The following is a 12,353-nucleotide window of genomic DNA, read 5'->3' as shown; positions in this document are numbered from 1 at the left end:
GAGGCAGCTTAGGTGTAACCATATTGCCATTTCTGTCCTTTTTTGGTTCTTTTTTGTGTGTCTCTTCTGTCTTCTTTCCATCTCCCAGCAATTTTCTCCATATGCTCACAGTGTGCATGACAGTCTAGAGAGTGGTCCGAGCAATGGCCTTGGGAGTCAGGCCCACTTGGGTTTGTGTGTTGGTTTCATTCATCACTCACGTACCTCTGGCCAGTTACTTAACCTTTTCCAAGTCTCAGTTTCCTATTTTAAAATGAGGATAATTATAGTATCTATCTGGTTGACTTTAGACAAATTCCATAACTACTCTGAGCTTGTCTCTCACATCTGAAATGGTGATGACAAGAGATAGTTCCCATTTCATGGTGGTCATGAAGATTAAAAGATAATTCTGGTAAAGCATGTAAAGTCTGCCACATAATAACTGTTCGATAAATATTATCTGTTGTGATTGTTGTTATTATTAAATGAAACAATGAATGAAAAGTGCCAGGCATATACAGTAAGTGTGTGATGAGTAACAACCACCATTATTATTCTGTCCATACTGATTATTTTACTTTCTAATGTCCATGGCACATTAACATTTCGCCCCCTGTGTCTCTCAGCCTAAATATCTGAGGAAAATAATCTGCTCCTCTCAGTTTATCCTTGTCAGAACAGAACTTAGCATTTCAGGCTGCCTCATAGGGCATTGTCTTTGAGGATTGTCTGTTTTTGGCAGAGGGAGTGGGGAGAGTACCTACCACCACGGCAAGGCAGGTAGGGATGTATGGGGTCACAGAGCATAAATAGCAGCAGCCCAGGCTGTGCCGTGAGTAGGGTCCATGGGTGAGGCTGTCTCCCTTAGAAAGGAATGGGGTGTGACAGACATCTTCATTACTCAGTAGTGTACATACATGGGCCCTGCCAAGGAAAAGGCAAGTTTCATCGTTGATGCTTTCCTCCACGCTCTTGCACTTTACTTCTTACATGTTCTGCTTGGACTTTATTATTTAAAAGGGTAAAATAGAAACTAGTTAAAGCCACTTATAAAAGAGGCTCTATTACCACTATAAGTAACATTAGCTGTTGTAGCATTTAAATGCTGTTACATTGATGTTCAGTGTTACGTTCCTAGCATGTTACCATGATGTCAGTGTGTCTTCTCTTGCTTTACCTTTGTAGCTTCCATATTGGGAATTTTTGAATTGGGAGTTTTAACATTTCTACATTATGAGTAATTTTCATCCTTTGAGTTATTGATCTTTAAAAATATATACTTTAAAAATATGGGATAGAGGTTTGAGATACCATTCTAAAAAGAAGAAAGCTTATATCAGGACATGCTAGATAGTCTCAGTTGAGGTATTTAGAATGCTAGAATTAGATTTCTGTAGTTTTAATATACAGTTCTTAAGTTATTGTAAATACTGACATTTACAGGTAACCATTTCATTTTATTTTTAATATTGTAGCTGAAGAAATTAAAAAGCTACGTAAACAACTGGAAGAAATTCAAAAAGAAAATGGCCGATATATTGAATTACTAAAAGCAAATGACATATGTTTATATGATGATCCCACAATCCACTGGAAAGGAAATCTTAAAAACGCAAAGGTCTCTGTTGTTATTCCCAGTGACCAGGTTCAGAAAAACATTATCGTTTATTCCAATGGGAGTCAGCCTGGTGGAAATGGCCAGGGAACAGCTGTTCAGGGGATCACCTTTAATGTTGGTCATAATTTGCAAAAGCAGACTGCCAATGTAGTGCCAGTACAGAGGACTGGCAATCTTGTGACTCCTGTGTCTATTTCTGGAGTTTACCCTTCTGAAAACAAGCCATGGCATCAGACTGCAGTTTCTGCATTGGCTGCCAACCAGCCTGTTCCTCTTTGTCTTCCGGCTACCATTCCTGCTCAAAATATTCTCGAGCTTTCCACCTCCGAAAGCGAATCAAATGTTCTTGGTGCCACCACTGGCTCCCTGATTGCTATTCCTGTTGGACCTGAACCTCACCAACATTGTCCCTTGCACACAAGTCTAAATGACCAAAATTCTTCTGAAAATAAGAATGGACAAGAGAACCCCAAATTATTGAAGAAAATGTTCCCTTGTGCCACAAGCATCCCCTCCAGCTCCTCAGCAGCTGCCACTAAAGTGAACCATGGAGGCAAGACCTGTCCGAGCATACCGGATCTCAGAAGTGATTTTCAAACGACCTTTGTTGTTTCAGTTACCACCACAGTCTGTTCCCAGCCTCCTAGATCTGCAAGTGATTCCTGTCCAATGAGCATTAGCAAGGGTTCAGACTCAGCAAGTGTCAGCACAGCGGTGGCCCCGCCTGCCCCTGGAGGAGGGAAGACCACCACCCCCGTAAGCACTCTTTCTGCAAACCCTTTGGATAATGGCTGGGCTCGCTCTTGTTCTTTGCCTTCTTCAGCTGTTAGTGCTTCAGATATGAAAAACGTTAATAGCCTTACTCGAATTTCCTCAGCTGGAAATACACAGACAACGTGGACTACTTTGCAACTGGCAGGAAACACTATTCAACCCTTAAGCCAGACATCATCTTCTGCTGTGACTCCAGTATTAAATGAGTCTGGTACTAGTCCCACCACCATGAACCACAGTAGACGCAGATCTACCGGTATCAACTTGAATAATTCCTTCCCAGCAGATGGGCAGCCAGTTGAGCAAGTAATTGTAACCTTGCCTTCTTGTCCATCCTTACCTATGCAGCCACTAATTGCCCAGCCACAAGTTAAATCTCAGCCCCCCACAAATATTCTTCCATTGAATTCAGCAATGCAAGTGATTCAGATGGCTCAGCCCGTTGGGACAGCTGTGAATGCAGCTCCAGCTAATCAAAATGTTATCATTCTTCAGCCTCCCAGCACCACTCCATGCCCAACAGTGATGAGGGCAGAGATTCCCAACCAAACCGTAGGTCAGCAGATAGTAATCATACAGGCAGCTAATCAGAATCCTTTGCCCCTCCTCTCAGCTCCAGCTCCCGGTTCTGTTCGGTTCCCTGTCAATGGAGCCAATGCTATAATAGGGTCTAATTCAGTGCAAAATGTTTCGACTCCACAGACTTTTGGGGGAAAGCATCTTGTCCACATATTACCAAGACCTTCATCATTATCAACATCTAATTCAACACAAACTTTTTCTGTTACCATGTCAAACCAACAACAGCCTCAAACCATTTCTTTAAATGGACAGCTCTTTGCTTTGCAGCCTGTGATGTCTTCATCAGGAACTACAAACCAAAACCCTATGCAAATTATTCAGCCTACCACCAGCGAAGATCCAAATACCAATGTTGCCCTGAATACGTTTGGCGCTTTGGCCAGCCTCAATCAAAGCATATCACAGATGGCTGGGCAAAGCTGTGTACAATTGTCTGTTAGCCAGCCTGCCAACCCTCAAACTGCTGCAAGTAGTCAAACCACCCCAGCTAACTCTGTTTCATTAACAGCAACTGTAGCATCTCCCATGACAACGGATAGTTCAGCCACACTACCCAGTATTTATAATCTAGTGACTACTCCCTCAGTGAACACTGTAGCGTGTTTGCCTAATGTGAAATCAAAAAGGTTGAATAAGAAGCCAGGTGTCAAGAAACACTTAGCAGCTAACAAGTCAGCCTGCCCCCTGAATTTAGTCAGAGAGGTGGGCAAAGCAGACGGCCCTGGCACTGAAAGCTCAGCAGAGCCACCGTGTGATGCTGGACAGCTGGAAAGCTCCCCTCTCGTGTTGCCATCTGTTGCTGTGTCCCAGGCAGAGAGTGCTGTGAGTCTTTCTGGTTCACATCCTTTGGATGTTCTGAATTCAGAATCAGTGATACCTGAGTCTGTACCCAGATCTAAGTCAGCAGAAGAGTTTAATTCACCCTCCCAAGAATCTGTAACAAGTGAACGTTTAGCATTGGCCCCAGCAAAATCCAAAGATTCTGCCCCCATAGTGCAACGAGAGGCATCTCAGGATAAGCGACCAACTACTTTGGCATTGTCAGATGCTGCCAAACCCTGTACTTCAGCCAACATGTTGATTTCCCCTTCAGATGATCCCCACATTTTGGTTTCTCAGGTTTCTGGTTTGTCATCTGCCACGAGCACCACAAGTACTGACTCTGTTTCTGAGGTAGAAATCATTGCTGAACCTTGCAGAGCTGAGCAAGATTCATCAGATAGAATGCAAACCCCAGGTCTCTTAAAGGAGCAAGGTTTAACTGCATTACTATCTGGCCTTGCTAAAGAAAAAGACACTCAGAAATCATCTCTTTCAGACCAGGTGGACCATCCTGACTTTTCTTCAGAAAATTCCAAAATAGTCGATTCAAGTGTTGATTTCCATCCCAAACAGGAGTTGTTACTGATGAACAGTGAGGATAGAGATCCAGGACAGCATCTTTCCTGCACCCCCGATCACGAGGGTATTCACGGTTCTTTGCTCAGCAGTAGGCAGGCTGACTCTCCCATGTCAACCAGCTCTGGCAGCAGTCGTGGTTTCTCAGTTGCATCCATGCTTCCTGAAACAACCAGAGAGGATGTCACCAGCAATGTAACAACTAATACGTGTGACAGCTGTACCTTTGTAGAGCAAACTGATATAGTTGCTCTCGCAGCAAGAGCTATTTTTGACCAGGAGAACCTTCAGAAGGGAAGAGCTGGCACCCAGGCTGATATAAGGGAAGTTACTTCAAAGCCTTCTGAACCATCATCTTTAGAAGGAGACCAGCCTTTCAAAACACAGATCTCTAAAGAGAATGGCCCAGGTCAGGCAGAATCAACACCAAATGAATTTAATTCTCAGGATTCAGTCGAAGCAACTATGGATAGGCCCCTTGAAAAACCAAGTTGTTCTGTAGGAATTAAAACGTCAAATGCCTCTTTGCAGGTTTCAACTTCTCAGCCACCAAACATCACCAGTTTAAGTGTGAATAATCTTATCCATCAGAGCAGCATCAGCCATCCTCTCGTCAGCTGTGCTGGATTAACCCAAACTTCAGAGCAAACAGCTATTCCTGCTACAGTTAATCTGACCGTTTCGTCTAGTTCCTATGGCAATCAGCCTCCTGGACCATCTCTGATGACTGAATATTCCCAAGAACAACTAAATACTATGACTGGTACTATACCAAATCCACAGATTCAAGAGCCACTCTTAAAGCCAAGTCATGAAAGCCGTAAGGACTCTGCTAAGCGTGCTGTCCAAGATGACCTTCTACTGTCTTCAGCTAAACGTCAAAAGCATTGTCAGCCAGCCTCCCTCAGGCTTGAAGGTATGTCCCTGATGAGCCGAACTCCAGACAGCATTTCTGATCAAACTCAAATTATGGTTAATCAGATCCCTCCCAACTCTTCAAACTCAGTTGTGCCTATTAGCAACCCAGCACATGCAGATGGCCTTACACGATTATTTCCACCTACTAACAACAACTTTGTGGCCCCTGCACTGAGGCAAACTGAAGTTCAGTGCAGTTCTCAGCCTTCAGTTGCTGAGCAGCAGCAAACCCAGGCCAGTCAACATCTGCAGGCCCTGCAACAGCATGTTCCAGCTCAAGGGGTATCTCACCTACACAGTAACCATCTCTACTTAAAGCAGCAGCAGCAGCAGCAGCAGCAGCAGCAGCAGCAAGCAGGGCAGTTAAGAGAGAGGCATCACTTATATCAACTGCAGCATCACATATCCCATGCAGAGAGCTCTGTCCACTCTCAGCCCCATAATGTCCACCAGCAGAGAACTCTGCAACAGGAAGTTCAGATGCAGAAAAAGAGGAATCTTGTTCAGGGCACTCAGGCCTCTCAGCTTTCCTTACAACCGAAGCACCATGGGACTGACCAATCCCGACCCAAGAGTGGCCAGCCACATCCCCACCATCAGCAGATACAGCAACAGATGCAGCAACACTTCGGAAGCTCCCAGCCAGAGAAGAGTTGTGAAAACCCTTCAACTAGCCGGAACCACCATAATCATCCCCAGAACCATCTCAGTCAAGATCTTCTGCACCAGCAGCAGGATGTTGGAAGCAGGCAGCAAGGATCAGGGGTTTCTTCTGAACACGTATCTGGGCACAATCCAATGCAGAGGCTCTTGACATCAAGAGGCATAGAGCAGCAAATGGTGTCCCAATCAAGTATTGTGACTAGACCTTCAGATATGACCTGTACTCCACATAGACCAGAGAGAAATAGAGTTTCAAGTTATTCTGCTGAGGCACTCATTGGAAAAACATCTTCTAATTCAGAGCAGAGAATGGGTATATCGATTCAGGGTGCTAGAGTTTCAGATCAGCTTGAAATGAGAAGTTATCTTGATGTACCCAGAAATAAGGGTTTGGCCATTCATAATATGCAAGGTCGTGTGGATCATAACGTTGCCTCAGAGATCCGCCTTTCTGACTGCCAGACATTTAAACCCACTGGATCCATTCAACAGCCCCAGAGTAATTTTGAAGTACAGTCTTCAAGAAATAATGAAATAGGTAACTCTGTATCGTCAATGAGGAGTATGCAGTCTCAGGCTTTTCGAATTAGTCAAAACCCTGGCCCGCCACCAATCGACCGCCAAAAGAGATTACCTTATCCACCAGTTCAGAGCATCCCAACAGGAAATGCTATCCCAGCAAGGGACAGTGAAAATACATGTCATCAAAGTTTCATGCAGAGTTTACTTGCCCCTCACCTTAGTGACCAGGTCATTGGAAGCCAGAGATCACTCTCAGAACATCAGAGGAATACACAGTGTGGTCCATCCCCTGCTATTGAATATAATTGTCCCCCAACTCATGAAAGTGTCCATATTAGAAGAGAGAGTGAAAATCCGAATAGGGAAAGTTGTGATATGTCCTTAGGTGCAATTAACACCAGGAACAGCACCTTGAATATTCCTTTTTCGAGTTCTTCCTCCTCAGGAGATATTCAAGGCCGAAACACAAGTCCCAATGTTTCTGTGCAGAAGTCCAATCCCATGAGGATTACTGACAGCCATGGGACCAAGGGCCACATGAACCCTCCAGTCACAACCAACATGCACGGGGTTGCAAGGCCAGCTTTGCCACACCCGTCTGTGTCTCATGGAAATGCTGATCAAGGGCCTCCTGTACGTCAAACTAATTCTTCAGTTCCTCAGCGATCAAGGCATCCCTTGCAAGATAGCAGTGGTTCCAAAATTCGTCAGCCTGAAAGGAATCGTTCTGGAAACCAAAGGCATAGTAATGTCTTTGATCCAAGTCTTCCCCATCTTCCTCTGTCTGCTAGTGGCAGTATGATTCTTGGACGCCAACAACCCGCTACAGAAAAGAGAGGAAGTATTGTTCGTTTCATGCCTGATAGCCCACAAGTACCTAATGATAATTCAGTGCCTGATCAGCATACACTATCACAAAACTTTGGTTTTCCTTTTATTCCTGAGGGTGGCATGAATCCACCAATAAATGCTAATACTTCTTTCATTCCACAGGTTACTCAGCCCAGTGCCACTCGAACTCCAGCCCTCATCCCTGTAGATCCCCAAAATACTTTACCTTCCTTCTATCCCCCGTACTCTCCTGCTCACCCTACACTGTCCAACGACATTTCAATCCCCTATTTTTCAAATCAAATGTTCTCAAATCCTAGCACAGAGAAGGTAAACAGTGGAAGTTTAAATAACCGATTTGGGTCGATTTTATCTCCTCCGAGACCTGTTGGTTTTGCTCAACCAAGTTTTCCTCTTCTCCCTGATATGCCACCAATGCACATGACCAACTCTCACTTATCCAATTTCAATATGACATCCTTGTTTCCAGAAATAGCTACAGCTCTTCCCGATGGCTCAGCAATGTCACCTTTGCTTACAATCGCAAACTCCTCTGCCTCTGACTCTTCCAAGCAGCCCACAAACAGACCTGCCCACAACATAAGCCATATTTTAGGTCATGACTGCAGTTCAGCTGTTTAAATACTGATAGACTAAACGTAAATGTAACAGGTGAGATCACAACTGTATATGCGTGTGCATGCACATGTACATGCACGTGAGGAGGGAGATTGTGCGTGTGTATGCCTTTGTGTTCATATAATCAATTTCTAATTATCTTCTGAATGTAGGGAAGCCATGTCAGAGATGATGCAAATACTAGGCTGTCAAATTACCTTTCATTTTTAACAGCATCATGTGTTTTTTATATTTTCCGAGCAGATTTGCATTTTGTAGTTTGATTTGTAATATTCCCTAAATATTAATCAGCTGGAAGCTGAGTGAGATCATCTTGGCATTTGTTGGGTTGTAGGAGGGAACCTAGATTTTGAACTTGATTGTTGAAAGTATGTAAAATAGTTGATATGATTGAATTGTTCTCCAAAAATACAGATAATTCTATATAGCACAATGGCTTATAACCAAATGCTGTGTATGTCGGCATCTAGAATGGATTCTTACCCATGGCAGCTATTGAACTATTATAGAATGAATGTCCATGGTTAAAGGCAGGCAGTTAGTAAATAAATGAGTTGTTTAAGGTCGGCCATTATTCCCAAGATTTGGTTTAGGTAGAGGCTTCTTTTTTAACTGTGACAGTAAATTATCTGAGTTTCCTGTCTTGTTCCTCAAATTAGAGACCTATGTTATCCTTTAATGTGCCAAATCCTTTAAAGCAAAGGTCTTCCTTAAACAGTTAGCCTTAAAAATAGAAAGCTAAAAAGAAAAGTACATAGATACCCTGCATTTTGTGCTTGCATTTTGCATCAGACCATAAGGATAAGAGCAGTTCTGTTGTGAAGTTTTGCATGCGTTCAGTCAAAGGTGGTTGGTTCATCAGTTGTGTTTTGTTTTCATTAATTCTGTCTATTGATCTTGAAGTAAGTTCTTTTACATTTGTTTAATTGGTAGGGACTAGTCAGTAAACAGTATGTTTAGAAACATAATTATTTGAGCCTTTTAAAATATTTTGCAAGGTCTTAAGCTCTGTCCTAATTTTCAGTTATTGATATTTATGTTTAAAATATGGCATTGTATATTGCATTATTATCCTTCATAGTAGAATTATAATAAGATGAATTTGTTCAGTATTTTTCCTGATGGTAGATGTGAAGTGGTGCTTCAAAAATTGTCTATATATGTCTGTGTGTATGTGTGAATGTGTGTGTGTACACATAGATTTTAAAGTATAAACTGGTCGTTTAAAAATGGGCCTGCCATCTGAAAATGGGAAATTGAGACCCAAGACCTGCTGAAGTATAGAAAAACTTGATGTAGGGGTTTTAAAAAGCCCCACTGAAGTTAATAATAGACCTAAAATATATATGTATATACTTAAAGTTTTCAAAATTCAATATATAAGTCAACAACCATATATGCTCGTATTCTCAAACCCACTACTTTTTGTTGTTATATTCTGACAAAACTGGGATGAAGTGGGAGAGATTGTGGCAGAGCATATAAATTGTCCTGTCTGCTCTCTTAACAAAGTGAGCCCAAGGACCAGCATTTCCCCCTCTTCCTTAAAAAGCCTCCTAGGACTTGGTTAGAGCAGTGAACTCCAGTGAATACCTCTTCTAAAGACTCAGCAAAAGGGTCATCTGTGCCTCTTCAACTGTTCTTAACCAGACTTTCCCATCTACTTGTGCTGCAGATAGAAACAGCCTTCTGGGGGCAAAAAAAATATTGTAAATGAGAAAAACTTTTGTATTTTCTCCCTTCAAAATGATGGTGCGAGGAATAGGAGAGCTTCATGAATAAGTTATTCCACAAGACCACAGATAAAAACACAGTAGTTAAAAGTTTAAATTGAGAAAAAATGTGATATTTATTACTTGTTTTTAAATTATCTTAACTGAGCTTTAAGCTTTAACATTCAAGTTTTTCTTGGTACTTGAAAGATCCAATCTGCTAATTTCAAGGACAGTTGTCAATGTGTTTGTTTATTCTCTGTCTCTCACACAGCCACACACACGTGCTCTCACACAGTGGCTAGTGAGTCCTGAAGAACTGGGGGCTCTTAGGTATAATTGGAACTAAGGTAACAAGCTAAGGAGAGACTTAGTTTGAACATTGCAGTGAAAAGGCCTCAAAGCCTGGAACTTTCAGATACTTCACTGTTGCATTGATTGTATTTTTCTCTTCAGCTCTGTTCAGAGGTATAGTTCTCAGAGCTTTCATTCCAAGCCTGTAACACTTTGATCCTGAATGATTCTTTATCCCCAAAGAAGGCTTATCTGACCACCCGAGGAAAGATGTGTCACCATCTGCAAGTAATTTGGCTCCTGCTTACATGTAGCTCTAATTATCTTACAGAAATGTGTGTGTGTATACATACATATACATATATATGAGGTGTATATATATGTGTACATACACACATACATACATATATATATATGTATGTATGAGGTCATTTTACATAGAAACTCAAGTCTGTAGGGTTCCGAGCATAGTAATTTTATTTGACTCAAAAGCACAAGTGTATGAGATCCACCAGCAGTATTGAGTACATGGTAATTAGAACTACCTGATTTGGGGGGTAGAATTTATCTTAATATGTAGTGATCTCTGGATGTCATTTTTGGCAAAGGATTGGCAGAGAGCATAGTCAGTGTTGGTTATAGTATATTTAGTGTTATCTTTTGCTTGCTAGTATATGACTATAGCATGTAAATCCATTCCGACAAAAATTTTTAATTTGTGGAAATACACAAGCTTATGTATGAGTTTTAAATGAGAGTGATTAAATCAGTTTTCTCTTAGTATTATTAATCACATGGAGTTAGTTACAGAAAGTGGTTGACTGTAACTAAACACTTAACACAGTAACTTCTAATGAGGTGAAAACTTTCAGATTTTTCATCATGTATAAACTTTTAGTGTGTGAATCATAGATAAAACAAATCAAGTTTTGTGTAATTTTTGTATTTGTACAAACAGGGTGTTTTGGAATGTTTTACACCACTTCAGGACATTTACTTTTTGTTTTTATTGTGAGATCCTCTGGTGGTGTCAGATGGTCCCTGTTTCCAAGGAAGGACTGAGAATTCCGGAGGGATCATGCTTTACAGTTTTGTATATTGGACCCGTGGAGGGAGGAAAACGAGGAGGGGATGTTCTTTTGCAGCCACTTGCACATATCAAGGTGAACTTCAACGAGGATAAACTTTTAAAATCAGCTTTTTAAAATAAATTATTTAAGCAAACTTATTTAAAATTATTTTAATGATAATTCACTTGCCTTGCTCTTGCCTTCTAACATTGGCCATTTCCTGGAGGGGCTGAAATGTCTATCCTTCTCCCCCCAAAAATGTGGGAACACATTTAATGGGAGTGAAGTTTTAAAAATTTGAGAAAGAGTAATGACTTACATAAATTTATCTTCTTAGCAATATCCTTCCTTCGACACATAGGTACCTAGGCTCTTATTTTCATCCATGTGCTCTGTGTTAAGCAGGTGGCAGGGAATCTGGTCATTTCCTTAGCGTGATGAATGCTCCTTTGCCTTGAAACATTTATTGGGCACACCATCTCTTGGGTCAATGTGTGACAGAAAGTCATACTCCCAAATCGATGATTCCCAATTTCTGGTTTAGGAAACTAATGAGTCACCCAATTTCTCAAAACAGAAGTAAATCAAAATTGATTTAAAATATTTAATGTGCCATAAAGTTCTGTTCCTTGTTTTAATCAGCATCCCCCTGCCCTCCATGGAGTGAAGAAAGGGCAAAGCTGATCCCAAAAGACAGCTTTAGGTTGCTATCTTTAGGAACCTGGATGTCATTGTTGTAATTCTGTTGTCTGTGTACACCCTGCCTTTGCCTGGAGATCATTGCCTATGGCCTTGTACATCCAGAGGGCAGTAGTAATAGCCAGAGAAACTAGTGTGAAGTTACTCTGTGAGTGATGATTTGTGATACTTATATGCACATTAAAAGGCCAGAAAATAGTTTCTTGAGATACCTTTTGGGCTACTCTTTCTCCTTCACCAGAATTTGACATAAAGGGGTCCTTTTTTGGACTTAACCGTGTTTTCCCTGCATTCTGTACTTCCTGTGTGAGCCTGAGAGTTTTCTATTGAGTCTGTGGGGGACATCAAGATTAGATTGAGGCAGTCCAGATATGCCAGGAGGAAGGGTTAAGGGCCTTCTTGGACAGAGTTTCTTTCTAGTTCTGCTCACATGCCTCTTCTCTGGTACTGCACTTTACTGAAACTGTGCCTCTGGTCCTAAGACCAGCCATTGGAACATACTACTCACCTGCTCCTCTGTTACAGCAAAGGACCAGCCAGGATGGTACCTGTCAAGTAATCAAACACCTGGAAGACAAGTACAGTTGATGTTTCTCACTGTTGCCTTATCATTCTCTGAGCCATCTTCGATTCCAAACGTGTAAAAACAAA

At 41.7% G+C, this 12,353-nt stretch overlaps 1 protein-coding gene across 5 annotated transcripts in view; it reads left to right on the top strand.

The window, feature by feature from the left end:
* Nucleotides 1-12,353, top strand: part of USF3 (upstream transcription factor family member 3) — a 67,295-nt gene extending 54,942 nt beyond the window's left edge. For all 5 annotated transcript variants that reach the window (XM_037057389.1, XM_037057388.1, XM_037057392.1 and 2 more), the window contains one exon: nucleotides 1,458-12,353. In XM_037057389.1, coding sequence (XP_036913284.1) covers nucleotides 1,458-7,930 — 6,473 coding nt within the window. In that variant the 3' untranslated portion in view covers nucleotides 7,931-12,353. The remainder of the gene's footprint in view (nucleotides 1-1,457) is intronic.

The sequence above is a fragment of the Sturnira hondurensis genome, unplaced genomic scaffold (genome assembly GCF_014824575.4).
Source record: "Sturnira hondurensis isolate 20B ecotype Veracruz unplaced genomic scaffold, ASM1482457v3 Scaffold0009719, whole genome shotgun sequence".
Lineage (NCBI taxonomy): Eukaryota > Metazoa > Chordata > Mammalia > Chiroptera > Phyllostomidae > Sturnira > Sturnira hondurensis.
Note: the sequence above shows the minus strand (reverse complement) of the source record. Positions and strands in the feature narration are given on the sequence as shown.